The 18,739-nt window shown below is 43.3% G+C and overlaps 1 protein-coding gene across 1 annotated transcript; it reads right to left on the bottom strand.

The window, feature by feature from the left end:
- Nucleotides 1-11,784: 11,784 nt before the first annotated feature.
- On the bottom strand, nucleotides 11,785-18,497 carry LOC307120175 (vitellogenin-like; the record flags this gene model as incomplete). Its single annotated transcript, XM_079807061.1, has 28 exons — nucleotides 18,446-18,497; nucleotides 18,291-18,311; nucleotides 18,026-18,177; nucleotides 17,651-17,902; nucleotides 17,414-17,575; nucleotides 17,181-17,329; nucleotides 16,917-17,067; nucleotides 16,666-16,823; nucleotides 16,412-16,577; nucleotides 16,181-16,306; nucleotides 15,878-16,096; nucleotides 15,575-15,792; nucleotides 15,392-15,489; nucleotides 15,142-15,266; nucleotides 14,955-15,056; nucleotides 14,735-14,854; nucleotides 14,438-14,624; nucleotides 14,248-14,350; nucleotides 13,957-14,142; nucleotides 13,745-13,847; nucleotides 13,448-13,637; nucleotides 13,105-13,370; nucleotides 12,971-13,015; nucleotides 12,810-12,887; nucleotides 12,501-12,707; nucleotides 12,227-12,369; nucleotides 11,997-12,135; nucleotides 11,785-11,910 (listed from the first exon to the last, which is right to left on the bottom strand). The coding sequence occupies exons 1-28, from the start codon at nucleotides 18,483-18,485 to the stop codon at nucleotides 11,785-11,787; spliced, it is 4,032 nt and encodes a 1,343-aa protein (XP_079663187.1). The 5' UTR covers nucleotides 18,486-18,497.
- Nucleotides 18,498-18,739: the final 242 nt, after the last annotated feature.

The following is an 18,739-nucleotide window of genomic DNA, read 5'->3' as shown; positions in this document are numbered from 1 at the left end:
TCATCCAATGTCCACAGTGAAATCACGCTGATCATTTGTTTTTATATATATATATATATATATATATATATATATATATATATATATATATATATATATATATATATATATATATATATATATATATATATATATATATATATATAATATTATGTATAATATATATAACTATTATATAATATATATATAATATATCTTCAAATTTGTAGTTACATATATTCCAAAATCCCTGTGGAGGAATGGGAGCACTCCTGTCTCTTAGCTCAAACTCAATCCATCAATACTAGATGTAGAATACTACAAAAAATGGATGTTTAGGACATATATTACCCCAGTTAGCCTGCATAGGATCATTATTTTATATAATATAAAAAATAAAAAAATTATATATATATATATATATATATATATATATATATATATATATATATATATATATATATATATATATATATATAATATCTTTTTAATTCTATCATATAAAATAATGCTAAAGCAACAGTCTATGGAGGTAATTTACAGCAAACATATTCAATAGCCCTGACTTGAAGTCAAATCTTCGCTATCAGTTTTCCCTGGCCCTTAATCTAAAAACTTGTTAAAGTCCATATTAGTTTATTCATTTTATTTAAAGACTGGTGAAATAACATTAAATGAACTTTGGAACTAGATGTGGAGTGATCTGTGGACAGTTTTACAGTTTACTTTGTTAATGCAAGTAATTTTTTTAAACACATGAAGAAAAAGTATGAGTGCAACCAAAAACGGAAAACTGTAAAGTATTCAATAGCAGTAGACTGCATTGAGCATGGCACCTCACTTTTTTTTTCATTCTGAATTTATTGATTTTGTTGTAAAACCTCCATGAACAATTCAGAATATAAAATTATACAGTTACAGAATACACTTACACCACTAAGCTAAAATCTATAAGCTTTCATATTTTTCCATTTCCAGGATATATATGCAATACACATAGTTTAGGGTCCAAAGGGATATTCTCTCCAGTCATTTCAGAAATCATATCCAAAACCTCATTCCAGAACACCTGTAATTCTTTACACTGCCACATACAATGAAACAATGTACCAGTTTCATCATTACATTTTATGCAATTGTCTGGTATGTTAGAATTGATCCTATGCAGTTTAACTGGGGTAATATATGTCCTAAACATCCATTTATATTGTAGTATTCTACATCTAGTATTGATGGATTGAGTTTGAGCTAAGAGGCAGGAGTGCTCCCATTCCTCCACAGTGATCTCCACCTGGAGATCTCTTTTCCATGCTGATAGGTATGCCTGGGAGCTCTCATTTGATCCAGACAATAATGTCTTATAAAACATAGAAAGCATTCCTCTATCATTCATATGATTTAGAGTAATTTGTTCTAAAGTAGAGAGTTGAGGTTCTTTTAATTTTGGAATATATGTTACTCCTAATTTGAATATATTTAAAGAAATGCTTTTGCGGAAGTGTATATTATCTGACCAACTGTTGGAAGGTCATGAGTGTACCTCCTACATATACGTTTTTTATCATGCATTTTCCTTTCAACAGCCTTTTTTTAAACACCATATCCTTTATTCCAGGTATACATTTGTTGTTGCCCCTTGTTGGTGAAAAAGGAGATATAGATATTGTTTCCTCCAAAAAGGAATGGGCCTCATGCCAAACTGATATGGTATTTCTGAGAAAGGGGTTAAGAGTGGACGTTTTAAGTATTTTAATTTGTGCTGAGAATATAAATGACTGTAAAGGGAGTGGTAGTTCATCTTTCTCAATATCGATCCAAGCAGGGTGGTCTGTAAAATAAAAAAGTAAAATATTGCTGTTTGAAGCTGTGCTGCCCAGTAATATAGTTTTATATTTGGTATTTTAAGCCCTCCTTGATCATATGGTAGGTAGAGAAGGGATAAACGTAGTCGAGGGCGCCTATTATTCCATATGAATCTTGTAATGGCTTTAGTGGAAGTGGAGAGGAAAGCAGCAGGTAGTGGTAGAGGAATAGACTGAAAAAGGTATAGAAATTTGAGTAAGACTGACATTTTGATTACACTTATTTGGCCTATTAAGGAAATGGGCATTGCACCCCATTTATCCAAATTTTCCATAACTCTCTTTAATAGCGGGTCATAATTAGAGGGGACAATATCATTTATATGATATGATGATGTTATTTGAATCCCTAAATAAGTGAAACCATCCGTTGCATTTTTAAATTGTGTATAATCTACAGGGGTTTTCCTGGTCATTTAGTAATAACAGAATACTTTTATTTTTATTGTCTTTATAACCAGAGAATCTTCCAAATTTCCCCAGTAGGCCTATATTGACCAGTGCAGGGATAGGGTTCTTCAAATTGGTTAGAATTTCACAATTCACCAGTGTGAGTGCCCGTGATCACCACCAGAGGGCACTCCAACCCGGACTGTCATTCCATCAAAGACTACATTACCCATAATCCTTTGCACAGACTCATCATCACTCATTGTTTGCACCTGTGTCTCATTACCTCATTACCCCATTACCCCTAGCCTATATAAACCATGTTCGCTCTGTCATTCACTGTGATGTCTTGTTTGTTGTAAACTGCATTTCTGAGTGGTTTCCCTGGTTTCATGTCTCTGGTTTTGGATTTCTTGCCTGTTCCGTGGATTACCCGTTTGCCTGTCTCTCCTGTCTTGTTTGCCTGATTGGACTGATTGCCTGTGTATGACCTTTTGCCTGTTTTTGACTACGATTGTGGGTTACCCTTGGATCCTCAACCTTCTGTCTCAGAGCAGTTACGTTACAAAAACAATATAATCTGTGAATAGAGATATGCAATGCTCCCTCTCTCCTATCTTCACACCTTTTATATCTGGGCTCTTTCTAATAGTCATTGCCAATGGTTCGACTGCACACAAAAACAATAAAAGAGACAATGGGCATTGTCTAGTACCTCTAGCCCAATTAAATCATTTTGAGATGGTACTGTTAGTTATAACTTGGGCTAATGGTTTATTGTTCAGTAGTTTGAGCCATTTTAAATATTCTATTCCCAATCCATATCTTCTAAGTGTTTCAAATAGGTAACCTCATTCAATCCTGTCAAACGCCTTTTTAGCATCTAAGGACGGGATTGCATGGTCTTTGGTGTTATGCTTTTTATATAATATGTTTAAAACTCTACGAGTATTATTACATTTTGATCATATAGGATCAATTTGGGTATATGAATTTCAATCCTTCTTGCTAAAACCTTGCATAGTATTTTTGTGTCACATGACATCAAGTCGATAAGATGCCTTATCTGTTGGGGATTTGCTCGGTTTTAACACAAGAGTAATTAATGCAGATCTTAAAGAAGGGGGCAGTTCCCTTTCGAGGGAACTCTCACTGCGTCGGAACGACACTTTGGGGATGCTCCCTAAGCATCAGCGTATCTGAAGTCTGAATGAAAACTAAACCAATCCGATTGGCGTGCATGATGACGTAACTGTGACGGCATACCCGGAAGTATAAAAGGGGAGCCGGCGCATAATGTCGGCAGTTCTTGCTCTTCAGCATAGTGCTCTCTGTCAAAATTGTCCTTCTATTTACTGTTGAATTGTCCAGTTGTGAAAGCGAAAAGTGTGTGAATGATGGAAAAGATAAGAGAGTTTAAGCAGTGTGTGCACCCGTGTCCCCGTTACATGTCGGGCTCGGATGCACACCTGCTGTGTGTGCAGTGCCTGGGTGTTCAGCATGCTTGGGCGGCTCTCGAGGGAGCCGCTTGCGAGCATTATGAGAAGCTGAAACTCAGGCTGCTCCGCTCTCGGCTGGCCGTGTTCGTTGAGGCCGGCCAGCCCCGTGAGCCCCGTGGATCGGTCCCGCATCCGCAGAGGCGGTGCGGCGAGGCCGGTGATGGGGCTCACGGATGGACATGTCAGTGAGACTTGGGACTGCTGAGGCATCTTCCCAGTCTTTGTCTGACAGTTCAGATGTTCTCCTTCCCTGCGTGGAAGCCCGCGCTGCGGCTTCTTCCCCCGGGGCGGAGGACCCGATGCTTGAGCGGTCTGATTCTGAGGAATTAGACGTGCTCAGCATCGAGGCAGTCGAAGTTATAAGCACTTCTTATATGCAAGATTCAATCTTGCAGCGCGCAGGTTATGGGTCTGCAATCAAAGTGAACACACGCGATCGTTGTGCACGGGATACTGGTTGGCTTAATGATCTGACTTTGAGGAGTTAGATATTCAGCCTATCATTCAGACCATGTTTCACCTTATTGTGGCTGCATTTAATTCCGAGGAATTTAATTAAAATATTATCTGACTTTGAGGTGTTAGATGTATTTTTTATTCAGCCTATTATTCAGACCAGGTTGCATGGGTTGGGTGATTATGATGGCATTTAATTCCGAGGAATTGAGTGTCATGTTATCTGACTTTGATAAGTTGGATACTTTAATTCTGTCACCCAAGCGTGTTTGACTTGTCTGGATATTCACCTAAGATGGAGTCCTCCTGAAGTTGATGTCGTTCTCGCCGCCTTGTGGCCTGCGGGACACATCAGTTTCAGGCAATTGCTAATCGCAGTGTCCGCCCTAGTGTTGCGGCCCTGTCGAGCTGCTCCCTTAGATGAGGCCCTTGCTGGCCAGCCCCTTCTCCCGGGTAGAAGCGATCGAGGTCGTCTCCCCTGTGGAGTTTTCGGGAATCGATGCTGTGCTCCTGCCGTCTAGTACGCTTCCCCGCGCACGTGCACTGCACCAGCCGCCTCTAGCGAGACTTGCGGCGGTCCAACAAACGCGTACGCACACCAAAAATCTTCCTCGATTTTGCCCTGCCGGTTGGCCACTTCATGGGGTCGGGGAGGAGGCTCGGTTGACACCCGAGGCCGGCCTCGAGAGGCTGGTTCCCTTAGCAGATTATCTCGGCGCATGGTTATGCCTACGAATATATCAGCTTGGGGCCTGCGACTGTAGAAAAGGGGATACAGACTGCAGTTCGGTTACCTTCCCCCGAAGTTCAGTGGGGTGGTCTGGACGGCAGTGGTGCCTGTGCAGGTTCGGGTAATGGAACAGGAAGTTCACTCCATGTTGGTAGGGAGGCCACAGAATGTGCTCCTCCGCCAGACAGGGAGTCCGGGTTCTACAGCCGGAACTTCATAGTTCCTAAGAAGGATGGCGAGTTGCGTCCAACTTTAGATCTGAGGTACTTGAATCGTTCTCTGAGGAGATTCAGATTCAAGATGCTTAGCAATTCCTCCATTGTGATTCAGATCCAGTCTGAGGACTGGTCTGTCACGATGGGTCTGAAGAGGACGCATACTTCCCTGTATCCATCCTTCTGTGTCACAGGAAGTTCCTGAGGTTTGCTTTTGGGGGCAAAGCGTACCAATATCAGGTTCTTCCAGGCGGCCTAGCCCTTTCCCCTCGCAGTAGCAGCTGTTCGGCACTGAGGTGTCGTCCTTGGCTGCTCTCAGTGCTTGGGGTTGAGACTCTACACGCAGTAGCGTGTTGACGCCTTCTCAGAGAACTGTGTTCCTGGGAGTCGTATGGGACTCTCTACGTTGTGGGCACAATTGTCTCCCGCACGTATCGAGTCCATACGGGCAGTGGTCTCTAAAATGAAGCTAGGCCACAGCATCACTGTGAAGCAGTTTAAGGACAGCTGGGGCTCATTGCAGCTGCGTCCAACAGAATATCTCTTGGCCTGCTGCACGAGACCCTTACAGTGGTGGCTGGGAATCAGGGGGTTTTCCTCGAGGGGAAAACCATTCTGTATGATCAGGGTAACGCGCAGATGCCTTCGTTCCCTAGTCATATGAAGAAACCTTGGTTTCTGTCCCAGCGGCCAGTGTTGGGAGCGTCCTGTTGCCGGAAATCCGTTTCAACAGACGCCTCCCTCACTGGCTGGGACGTGGTCATGGCGGCCGCTTTGCGAGAGGTCTGTGGGAGACCCAGCATTTCTCCTGGCACATCTACTGCCTGGAAATGCTGGCGGTCTACAAAGCTCTGAGGAGCTTTTTCCCGGACCTCCGCGGCCACCATGTCCTGATACGGAAGTAAACCAGGTGGCTTTCCTTGAGGGGAAATCCATTCTGTATGATCAGGGTAACACGCAGTGGCCTTCGTTCCCTAGTCATATGGAAGAAACCTTGGTTTCTGTCCCAGGGGCCAGTGTTGGGAGCGTCCTGTTGCCGGAAATCCGTTTCAACAGATGCCTCCCTCACTGGTTGGGGCGCAGTATCAGGGGGGTTTGAGGTCGCGCCCTCTATGCAGACTGGCGCATCAGATCCTCCTGTGGTCCCAAGGGAAACTGTTGTCCATCAGGCCAATGTATGTCCCAGGGTTCCAGAATCAGGGAGCAGACATCCTGTCGAGGCAGGGGCTGAGGCCTGGGGAGTGGCGACTCCACCCAGAGGTGGTGGAGGCCATAGGCGAGAGGTTCGGCCCTGTGGAAGTGTACCTGTTTGCGTCTCGAGAGACGTCCCACTGTCCACTGTGGTTTTCCCTCACGCATCCATCCCGGGAGTCCCGGAGAGGGTCCGTCGACAGGGGGTCAGCCTACTTCTGGTAGCACCCCGTTGGCCGACTCGAGTGTGGTTCTCGGATATCATAGCTCTGCTGGCAGGTCATCCGTGGCAGATTCCTCTGAGGAGGGATCTCCTATCTCAGGCGGCGGGCACAATATTTTACCCCCGCCCGGAGATTTGGAACCTTTGGGTCTGGCCCCTGAGGGGGCCTGGTACCTAGAGGCTGGCCTGTCGGCAGAGGTGATAGAGACCTTACTCAGTTCCAGGGCTCCGTCTACGAGGAGACTGTACAGCCTCAAGTGGAATGTATTTTCCACTTGGTGTAGGGAGCGTGAGGTGGACCCAGTTAACTGCCCAGTGGCATTCAGTGCTGGAGTTCCTTCAAGATCGCTTCTCTGCGGGTCTGATCCCGTCCACACTCAAGGTGTATGTGGCTGCCATTGCGGCTTTCCATGCTCCTATGGGTGATGGGCCTTTGGGTAGGCACCAGCTGGTTGTACAGTTCCTCCGTGGGGTTCGGAAGATGAGGCCTGCGGCTCGTTCCAGAGTTCCAACTTGGGATCTGGCAGTGGTTCTCAAAGGGCTGGCTGAGGCCCCCTTTGAGCCATTGGAGTCAGCTGAACCAAAGAACCTGACCCTTAAGGTGGCTTTTCTCCTTGCCATTACCTCTCTTAGGAGAGTGGGAGATCTCCAGGCCTTGGCTGTAACGCCAACCTGCCTGGAGTTTGCCCCGGGCGGAGTAAAAGCCATCTTACACCCTAGGCCGGGCTATGTGCCTAAGGTCCCATCAAGGGTGGTCAGGTCCTTGGTTCTGCAGGCATTCCATTCTCGGCCTCACGTGGCGGCGGAAGAAGGGAGACTTCACCTACTCTGCCCGGTTAGGGCTCTCAGAGTTTATTTAGCGAAGTCTGCACAGTGGAGGAGATCTCAACAACTTTTGGAACCATGGCCTATCAGGTGCGCAGTTTGCCTTCACCTGTGGCTGTGAGGGCTCATTTCACAGTGGCCCTCCTTTCTGGGGTCCCCTTGCAGGATATCTGCGAGGCGGCTGGGTGGGCTACCCCACACACCTTTATCAGGTTTTATAGCCTGGATCTCCCTACGACGCCTGGTGCTAGGGTGCGCCAGTCCTAGTTGTGCCTGGAGCACTGCGTCACGTCGCCACACCAAGGCACGCCTGGAGCACATGCTTCAGAGCAATAGCTGCCGACATTATGCGCCGGCTCCCCTTTTATACTTCCGGGTATGCCGTCACAGTTACGTCATCACGCACGCCAATCGGATTGGTTTAGTTTTCATTCAGACTTCAGATACGCTGATGCTTAGGGAGCATCCCCAAAGTGTCGTTCCAACGCAGTGCTCGTTCCCTTCTCAGGGAACATGGGTTATATACATAACCCGAGCCGTTTTCCTGTTTCATATGATTCATTGAACACACTGAGTAGGTGAGGCAGCAGTTTTTTTAGAAAAGTTTTAATAAATCTCTAGCGGCAAGCCATCAGGCCCAGGCGCTTTTCCGCTACTCATATTTTATTTTGTACTGCTTCCATCAATTCTTCAATAGATAAATTGTTTTCCAGATCTAGTTTTATGTCTTCTGTCAACTGGGGAAATTCAATTTCATCAAGAAAATTATTTTGGTTTACTGAGGTATCTGAGCATTCAGAATTATATAGATTTTTATAATATGATTTTAAGGCATTATTCATTTCTATTGGGTCAATATCTAGTTGTCCATTATCTAGCAAGAGAGGGTTTATAGCTCTATATTGATTGTATCGTTTTTATCCTCCATGCCAATAATTTTCCGGGCTTCTCACCTTAATCATAGTGAGACTGATTTAGCCACATCAGATTTGTAGCTATTTTACTACTAGTCAGTTTATTGTATTGTGCTTTTAATGAAAGATGCTTTTTCTTTTCCTCATGGTCATCATTAACAAAAAGTTGTAATTCTATTTTTTTGATTTGTTGATCAAGATGTCCTAACTGTTTATAAAATTCTTTGGATTTACTCCTTGTGAAACTCATTATTGGTGGTGTTGTCTCTTCAGTCTACCACATATGCGGAGGAACGTTCCAAAATTGCCTTCGTTGTCTCTTTCCTCACTGGACAGGCTCGCGACTGGGGGACGGCTCTCTGGGAGGCTGGTTCCCCGTGCTCTCATCAATTCGCTACCTTTAAGGAGGAGATGATAAGGGTGTTTGATTGCTCCGTCTTCGGAAAGGAAGCTTCTCGGCAGCTCGCCGCCTTGCGCCAGGGTAGGCATTCCGCTACTGACTTTGCTATTGAGTTTCAGACTTTGGCCACTACCTGTGAATGGAACGAATTCACGTTCGATTCTTTCTGCACGTTTCCTGGCAGGGTTAAATGATGAACTCAAGGATGAGATTTTTGCACAAGAGATTCCTTCCCAGTTTAACCAACTGGCAGAGCTGGTGATCCGCCTTGACAAGCGTTTTGATCTGTGTCGACGTGCATGCCAAAGCAACCCCGAACAACTGACGTATCCTTCTGCCACACCCTTTTCTGAGTCAAGCTCTGATCCTGAACCAATGGAGCTGGGGAGAACACAGATTTCTTCCATCGAACGTCAACGGCGCATTCAGGAGGGTCTCTGCCTGTTCTGTGGCGGCTCTGGTCATTATGCTGCTTCCAGTCCAGTAAAAGCAAGAGCTCGCCAGTAGTTCAGAGAGTACTGGTGAGCGCAACCCCCATCTCCTCACTTCACAAGAACCGCAAAATGTTTGACGCTGTCGTGTGCTGGCTGGGCTCATCATTTCCTTATTCTGCCCTTATTGACTCCGGTGCTCAGGGAAACTTCATAGATCAGAGCTGGGCTATTGAACATGGTATTCCCTTACGTGAACTGTCTGATCCTCCCCCTGCCTTTGCATTAGATGGCCGTGTGCTGTCTAACATTCATCAAGCCACCGTAGCAGTGAGTCTCAGTATTTCTGGTAATCACCAAGAGACTATTTCTTGTTTTACTTTTCATTCCCCACTATCCCCTATTGTTTTGGGTCACCCATGGTTACTACAGCATAATCGGGGGAGGGGTCTATTTTATCTTGAAGTTTACCGTGTCATGTCAAGTGTCTTGTGTCTGCAGTCCCTGCTGTCTCTTCTATCTCTGTTTTTCAGGAGGAGTCTATTGATCCCTCTAGGGTTCCTGAGGAGTACCACAATCTGCGGGCAGTGTTCAGTCGTTCACGCGCCACCTCTCTCCCTCCCCATCGACCATACGATTGTAGTATTGATCTTCGCCCTGGTACAACACCACCTCACGGGAGGTTATATTCTCTATCTGCACTCTATCTGAGTCATTGACCGCCGGAACCATTGTCCAGTCCTCCTCTCCTGCCGGGGCGGGGTTCTTTTTCGTGAAGAAGAAGGACGCACCCTGCATTGATTATCGAGGGCTAAACAACATCACCCTTAAGAACCAGTATCTGTTACCGTTGATGTCGTCAGCCTTTGAAATCTTGCAGGCAGCGAGAATCTTCATGAAACTGGACCTCCGCAATATGTATAGTTTAGTACACATTAAAGGCCTGTTCACACCGGGACGATTTTCGCACGCGTTTATCGCCGACGTTTAACGCCTCGGGACTAAACAATGGGCGCCAATGTGAGTGTTCACACCGACGCGCAAAACGCCAGGCGTAAAAGCGTCATTTAAAAAAAAAACGCCTCGGGTTCGTTTTTTTATTTTGACGCGGCGCGTAAAAAACTGTCCGACCAATGAGATCGGCGCTTTTGTTCACGTGCCTGGAGCTTCTGAAGTGACAGTAAAACACGACTTGGTGGCGCTCAAGCACAAAACGGTCTTGCCGAGCACACATTGATACGACGAAGAAGTAGTAAGTAGACAAAGAAGAAGATGAACTGCTAATGCTGCTTGCCAGTTAGCAAAAAGTGTGTGAATGGTTTTGTCCATATACATAATATGTCTATGGTTTTGGCAAGCACGTAAATACTGTCTCTCTTCTCCTTCTGTGTGACAAGCGAGTGTCAGAGGCTTAAAGTGCCGCAGCACCACCTTGTGTACCGCGAGCGCATCGACTGAATGTGCACGTTCACTCGGCGCAGCGCCAGTGAAAATCGCTTGGGTGTGAACACTCAAGACGCGCCGAAAAACGGCACGAAAAACGCTGGCGATAAGCGCGCGCGATATTCGTCCCGGTGTGTACAGGCCTTAAGGAGGGAGACGAGTGGAAGACTGCGTTCAATACCCTTCTAGGCCACTATGAATACCGCGTTCTACCTTTTAGTTTTTCAGGCCCTTGTAAATGACGTTTTGAGAGACATGCTTAATGTCTTCGTCTTTGTTTACTTAGACGATATCCTCATGTTCTCGTCAGTGGTTGTGGTGCTTTCCATAGGGATCCCATAGGGTCAGTCGAACATCGTAATGACTGACAGATAGGGAACATCTTGGTTACTGTTGTAACCCTTGTTCCCTGATGGAAGGAAGAGAGATATTATGTCCCTCCTGCCACAACCCTGAACCCGGGGTACGCTGAATGGCCGGGACACTGTCTCAGCTCCTCAACATAAACCTAATGAGTGGATGCATGCCACCATCTTATACCCATTTGTACGGTGGAGTAGCTTGACATGTGAATTCCACTCAACAATTGCATTGGCTGTTAGTTTTTTATCTCAGCGGTGATTGGGGCTCCCAAGTAAGACCCCATTTGTCAGTCAGCATAGCGTTCCATCCATCAGTGAGCGGGGGTTACGAGGGTTTCTTGTTGTTTTTAGCCTTTTCATTGTAAAAAAAAAATGTCCCCTTGTCCTGCTGGTTGATAAATATTGGCCTAGTGTGACCTTTAGATCCAAATTAAATCCTGACTTTCTTTGTCAGACTTTAATTACATTCAGTTGGAGTTTCCCAATCATAAACTTTTATTTGCAATTTGTTGAATATCACATGAAAACAGGGTGAAAGGGAAGAAAATACTTTGATGAAGAGCAACGGGATCAGAAAAGACCACAAGCCAGAATTTGAACTTGGTCCCCCCTTCACAGTGAATATTATTTATTTTTCACAAATTGTTTATTGTGAGTATTTGTGAAACAAAAAAAGTCTACAAAAAACATAGTGTTATTGTAAAATGAAAGCAGTTCACACAATTCTGACACTTGCAGGGTATTTATTAGGATTAGATTCCATTACATTACATACTGTACATAACAACATTGTTAATGTATTTAGTCAAAGAACAATACATTTTACATAATGACAGCTCACATTTTCAAAATGTAATTTATTTCTTATTCTTCCTTGATATGTTTCTGGATCCAGGAGAGAATGTCCTCGTCAATATGAATGGAAAGAGTTCCGTCTGGATTAATGGGAACAGCGACAGGAAGAGGAATATCCATCCTAGACAGTGTCATCTAGAAAAGTAGGAACAAAAAATTATTATTTGTATTTCCTTATTATATCTCTGTGTGAGTCAAAATTTAAAGGAAAATTATTTCACCTCAGGAATCCTAGCAATGATATTCAAGGATCTCTGATTTGGCAAGGCCGCAGTCAGATCAATCTCTTTTTCACTGTTCGTTGCTCTTTCAAGTCTAAAGCCCGCCTGGAGAGCCGCCATGGGGATGTGCTTAGACAACCTAAATGTGAAGGGATGCATAAAGAAGAGCAGGTTAAACAAGTGCCATTTTCTACTCTATGAATTTGTCATTCAGTGTTGCTGAACATTACTTTTTGGCGTAGGTGGTGACAATAACCGGCAGCCTCTCCCATTCCAGTTCTAGACGTGCAGCAGGGAATTCGCCCAGGACACCGGCTTCAGCTTTAGCAATGACTGCATACTGTTGGCATTCTTGACCCCAAGCAACCTTGGCCTGAAAAAGGACATTTGTGTCCAAAGAATGGTATTGATGTCAATAATTTCACTTGAGAAATTCATTTAGGTAATTTTTTGAAAATTATTATTTTAAAAAGAAAAAAAGATTCACTCAAGTTCCAGTCTTACAGTGACTTTGTGCTTGCTCAGCAGGGCACCATCAGCACAGATCTTCAGGTTGTCATTTTCAGCGATGGAGGAAACGATGAGCTGCACTCTTGCGGTTGGCTTGTCAAAGTAAGCAGCAAGTTGGTAGCCCAGCAGCTTGTGGTCAACTCTCACAGCACGGGCAATGACAGCAAAAACAGGTGGACTAGCATTTCCGAGGAACTTAGCCTGAAACCATAAATCATAATCAATTCAAGTGGATTTTAGTTCAAAATTTCACATTTGGATTTTATGTTATTATGAACAAACACATAACACTAATTGATTCACCTGTTTCTGGATAGCCTCAAAGCTAGAGGCAGCACTTCCACTGCTTACTGCCTTTGAGGCGCCATGGGCTGCCAAGAACTGCAAGCAAAAATCATTATAGACATGATAATTGATGATCTAAAGAAACAAGATTTTTAACAGATGTGTTTTAGACTAGTTACCCGATCTTTGTGGAACTTCCTGAAAGGCTCCATGATAGTGGCAGTCTGAAAATACATTAAAAATGAAGTATAAATGAATATTTATGACAAATATTGTCTACCTAACCAACACAGTACATTTGACATATCCTCACCTTACTCATACGAGAGCTGGACATGGAGGAGCTTGAACTGCTGCTGCTGCGACTGCTGCTGCTGCTTCTGCTGCTTCTGCTGCTGCTTTCAGAAGAGACGCTCACATTTTTATCTTCAGTCTCCAGGATTTCCCTCAGTTTCAACAGGAAGGCCTTTCCTTCTGGAGTCTCCTCATCAATGAGGCTGATTTGCTTAAGGAGCCTCTCAGCAGCTCTAGGACCAACTTGGACTTCAAGCTCAAGTCTTTCAACTGCAGGACCTTCAGCTACAGCCAAAAGGACAATTATTATGTTGTCTGAAAATATTTGAGTTTAATCAATGTCATTTTCTCTGAAATAATACCTCTTGTCAGTGCAGCACGGGCTGAGTGCTGTCCAATAATGTTGAAGAGGGGAGTATTTCTGATAAAAGCAGCATTGTGAGAGTGCACCTCAATGCACCCCTTGATTTCAATGTATGGGACAGCAAGACAAAGAGTCTTGTGAAATGGAGCAGCAGATCTCACAGGAGTCTCATCTGGTGTTTCAGAGGACTGAAAAGAATAATTTGATATTATAACAAGCCTTGCTATTTTAAAACTTGAACCAAATGAATGCTCTGCATACTAACACATATCCATCATGTGTGTTCAAATTTTACCGAATAATAAGCAGCATTTTGCATGGCCACCTCAGGTACTAAGGGCACAATTCTCTCAGCGGTGGGCTCTTCAATGTTTCTGACCACAGCAACAGTTTCAAAACTGTAGGGACAAGAAAAAGCTGGGTCATATTTCACTTTCAGACACCTTTGAATTTTTTATGAATTGATTCAAAATGTTTGCTACACTGGCCTGACTAAGATTGCATTACCTCACATCAGCAACGTGTTCAGGAAGCTCAACAGGCAGAGCCTCCACCTTGTAGTTGCCCTTGAGAATGTCTGCTCTGGCAGACACTTTTCCAGGGACAATAGTACGGATCTTTCCTCTTGCCATAACAGCAGCTTGGATGAAGGCAGTGTTCACTCCCATCACAGCAAAGGTCTGGAGAGCAACACTGAAATAAGAATAAGGTTTGTAATTGTGATTGTTGAGATTGTTTGTAAAACTGTTGTTATGTACATTGTATCTCATCTTCATGAATGTAGCTGCAAAAGTGTACCTTGGTCTAGCTTCAACTTGGAGTTGAACATCAGTCTTCTTGAGCTGCTCAAGAGTCATAGTCTCAATGGCCTCTGGGAGAGGAGGTGTAATGGTGGCCTGAACTAGAAGGATGAACAGAACAACATCAAACTTTGAAGTGACACCCTCATATCCAAGGAAAGGATGACAAATTTGAAGAAAAAACATACCATTGAGACTTGCAGCAGCAACAGCAGCAGTGTACAAACTGAGCTCCATAGGCACACCAACTGCTGTTGGCAAGATACGACGCACTTCAGATGCAAGCAGGGGTTTGGCATACTGAATGGAAATTCCTTCCTGCAAAGCTTTAAGGGCAGCCTTTAACATTTCACGTGGTTTGGGTCCATTGACAATCTGGGAATAGAGTTTATGAGAAACTTAATTCTAATTGTAAGAATTATTTGTGAGACAGATCTAAAAAAAATATGGTAATGAAAGAGGAGACATAAACTACAACAAATTACCGGTATTGCTTCCTCAATGATGGTCTTGTCAATGTTGAAATAAGCCACTTCTTGTCCAAGTAATTTAACATAGGCTGAAGCTAATGGCTGATTGGTTGGCAAGGTCTTCCAATTTGTGAGCTTAAAGGGTTAAACAGAGAAGTAATATACATTTTGCCTGTCATTTTTATAATATTACGTAAAAGTACAAAATAATACAATACACTATACATGAACTTACTGCTCTCAGTGTGCGCTTGATCTTTGTGATACGGTCTACACTTTCATCTGCAGCAGGAGATTGCAGAAGAGCCTCCTGGATTCCTTCAGTTCTCACACCGATCTGTTTGAGAGAATCAACTGAGTGAAGACTGAAAACATTTTAATACCATGAATTTGATTTTTTTTTAAAGTATTGACTGGCCCACCTCAAGAACATCAGCAGCAGCTCCAGCCAGGTAAGCACGTGCTTTAGCTACAACAGCTCTGGGCAGGATGGTGGCGGCGTCATTGATCATGTAGGCACTACCAGCAGCTCCAATCATAAGAGGAGCTGCACAGGGACAGATGTAAGAATAAATGCACTCTTTTATGTCAGAATAATTTTTAACACATATTAAGAAACACCCAAGATACCATTTTTTTTTTTAGCTTTCTTATAGAAATTGCAAGACTCACTATGATAGAAGTCCAGCTGAAGGGCTCTGCTGAAACGGAAGTTAAGCCTGTCCAGCTTGCGGCTCATAAGCTTGATGGCAACATTAGCTGCACCCGCACTGAAATGGACAATCAGTTTTACTGCTGGCTTGTTCTCATTTGACGAGATGAAGTAAACAATATGAGAAAAAAAAAAAATCTTACACAGATGCCAAATCAGGTGCAGTGATTCTGGTCAAGGACTTAATGTGGGAATAGGCAAAGCTTGCAACATGCATGTTAGTCTCAGTCTTCAAAGCACCAGCAAGATTGGAGACAAGGGCCACTGAGGGCTTGGCCTCAAACAACACAATACAAGCAACCATACGCACTTCAGGGTGGAGAGCCCTGTCCAATACAAGCTGCAGAGCCACTGGCTGAACCTAAGGGAACAAGATTAGTATATTATTGGAAGAAAATATGCATAATCATCTTTTACTGTACATTCCTACAATGTCTGACACTTACTAGTTTGGGCTCTTTTTTGGCAATGTTCCTCAGGGCCAAGATGGCATCAACCTGGACTCTAAGAGGCAGAGAAGTAGCTGCAGTTCTCAGTCCAGGTAAGAGCTTCATGATGGGTTTAAGACTTGCAGGGTGACCAGCATTGCCCAGAACTTTCAGCGCCAAAGTGATTTGAGGAATGTCATTCTTGGAAATGGCTTCTGCAGCAATGTCATGGATGGGCTGAGGAGTTTGAGACATGTACAGTTAGACAAATATTAAAGATTAAGTCCCTGACAGAAGTTTTGGAGGGCTCGAGGTGTTTACCCTGAGGAGCTCAGCAGGGCAAGTGGGAACTGCAACACAGTGTTTGGCAATCATGGAACCATATCCAAGCATGACGACTTCACGCAGAGCTGGGATTGTGGCAATTTTCTCGTGCATAGCCAAACTCTGTTAAAGCAAAATACAATTAATTTCACAATACAGATTAAATTATTAATTTAATTTAGGTAAGAATTAAATAACAGCACTTTAAGTATGGTAAAATCTACCCACAGCTGTCATCTGGATAGTGTCCAAATCAGCAGTGACCATTTGCAGAGCAACCACAAGAGCCTGAATGAACTCAGGAATGGTAAGTTCACCAGACAGGAACTTCTCCTTGATGAATTTTACAATGACTGGTGTGCCAACAGCAGGAAGAGCATCCAGAAGCCAGCGCCTAACAGATTCATTGTTTAAAATATAATCATAATAAAAAAAATGCCCTTTAACTATATTCCTATTAACTTATTGCTCACAAATTGTACCTGTAAACTGGTTTGTCCTTGAACTGATTCCAGATAGCCTCAATATTCTCCAAGGTGGCAACACGCAGGAGCTGGATGAGCTGAATAAACTTAAGTGGAGCATCATCATGGACCATGGCCACATTGTTTGTAACCAAGTGCTTTAGGACCTCTATAATCTAGAAAGAGTAAAGGCAGTGCTCAGCTAACATCATCATAGATCAAGGGTTTTGACTTGGAGATCTTTAAAGGTTTTTGGTAATGAATTATACCTGGGCTGGTGCATCACTGATCTTCAAGAGTTGAATGGGGGTCTGAAGAATCTCAGTTGAAAACTCATACTGCAGGGATCCACGGGCCAAGTAATCAGCTTTGATTGGAACAACAGGGGTCTTCTCAATCTCAACAAAAGTCAAGGATTGTCTGAAAGAAATAATTATTTCTGAAGTTTCAACGTAACCTTAAAGATAATGAAAAATCGTAGTAATTGTGTTAATTAATATTTTGAGAGAAATCTCAGAGAGGATCAATCATACTTTGCTTCCATCTGGACAGCACCATGAATCTCATTGAAGGGTGAAAACTGATGCACTTCCTCAACTGTTGCTTCAGCGATCAATACACCGGCAGCAGCTGGTTTCATGATGTAGTTGTAAGATGCAGTTTCAATCAGACTCTTGACCCTCTGTTGAGATAAAGGTCTATGACTATTTTCCTCTTGGCATTTTCATTAAATATTTTAGAAAACATCTAAATTCTTCTTCATTACCTCTGTGCATTCAACACATTTCTCAGTGTATGCCAAGCCGATGTCCTTTATGATTCTCTCCTGGCAGTGGCTCAGATCCTTAGACTTGGTGACAATAATGTGGTTGGCCTTTGGATCCTCACTGATGACATAGTGGGTCCTACACACTCCTTGAGCTCCAGCCTTGATGGACAAATAAAAAATTAGATCACAGAACTCAATATAGATAAGAAAAACGTACTAGGATCACTATTTCACCTCTTGCAGTTCATAGATGTTCTGGGTCTTCTTGAGGTTGAGCTGAAGGATGTTGAGGATTCCTCTGTGCAGGTTCAGTACCGTAGGGGAGACTCCTGCAGGGGCGAATACCTTTCCAACCACACCATTAACATACTCAAACTTGATGGGAATCTGAAGCTGAGCAGCCAGAGCTGAGGTGAGCTTAGTGGCAGGAACAAATGGATCCTTGGGCCAAATGCCAGCATACTCGTGGAGTAGAGGATCCATGAGCTGTAAGGGAACATTTTAACTTTAAATGAGGGAATTGTTGCTTTAAACAGCCTGTGCTTGCTCACACATTTTTTCACTCAGTGTTGAACATCTACAATGTATACAGTTCTTAATGGTCATTACCTTCATCAGGAACGTGTTTTCTGTCACGGCACTGAGGTGAACCTTGCTGCTGATTTTAATACCTGCTCTAGCCAGACCTTCTTGAGGAAGACCACCCAAGAGCAGAGCCTCATACTTGTATACATAGGTCTTATCAAGGGCAAACTCAGGAACTGAAAAGTGTACAGTATTTTTGATTTGAGTCAATTCTTATGGTCAGTACTTTTAAGCAATAATGCAATCTAAATTGCCACTTAAAACTCATTTGCCAAATCACATTACTTACCAAGGTTGATCTGTTGACTCGCTGAAAGAAACAGAAAACATTTTCTGTGAAATTTTAAAAAAATTCTGTTTTCAAGAGGTTAAAAAGTTTTTCCAAAGAGCTAAAAAGAGAGAGAATAAGAAAAATATATAAATATATAAATATATTTGACTTACCCACAAGGGCTATAGCGAGGGCAAGCACAACAACTCTCATGGTTGATGGTTTGTGAAGAGCTCCTCAGAGAAACAGACCTTTTATAGTAGTTTATTGCTGACCAAGTATTAATTCTTAAATTAATTATTAACAGATGTCTTTAACATCAAATTGTACACAAGACAAGACTTCTGTCAACTTATTTGAACATAAATATCAGTAGAGGTTAGGTTACCCTGGCCTGTCATTATGTCATTCTTCATCCAATGTCCACAGTGAAATCACGCTGATCATATTTGTCCTTTATATTCTCT

This window comes from Gobio gobio, assembly GCF_949357685.1.
Source record: "Gobio gobio genome assembly, chromosome: 24".
Taxonomy (NCBI): domain Eukaryota; kingdom Metazoa; phylum Chordata; class Actinopteri; order Cypriniformes; family Gobionidae; genus Gobio; species Gobio gobio.
The sequence above is the reverse complement of the archived record's forward strand: the minus strand, read 5'-3'. Positions and strand labels throughout refer to the sequence as shown.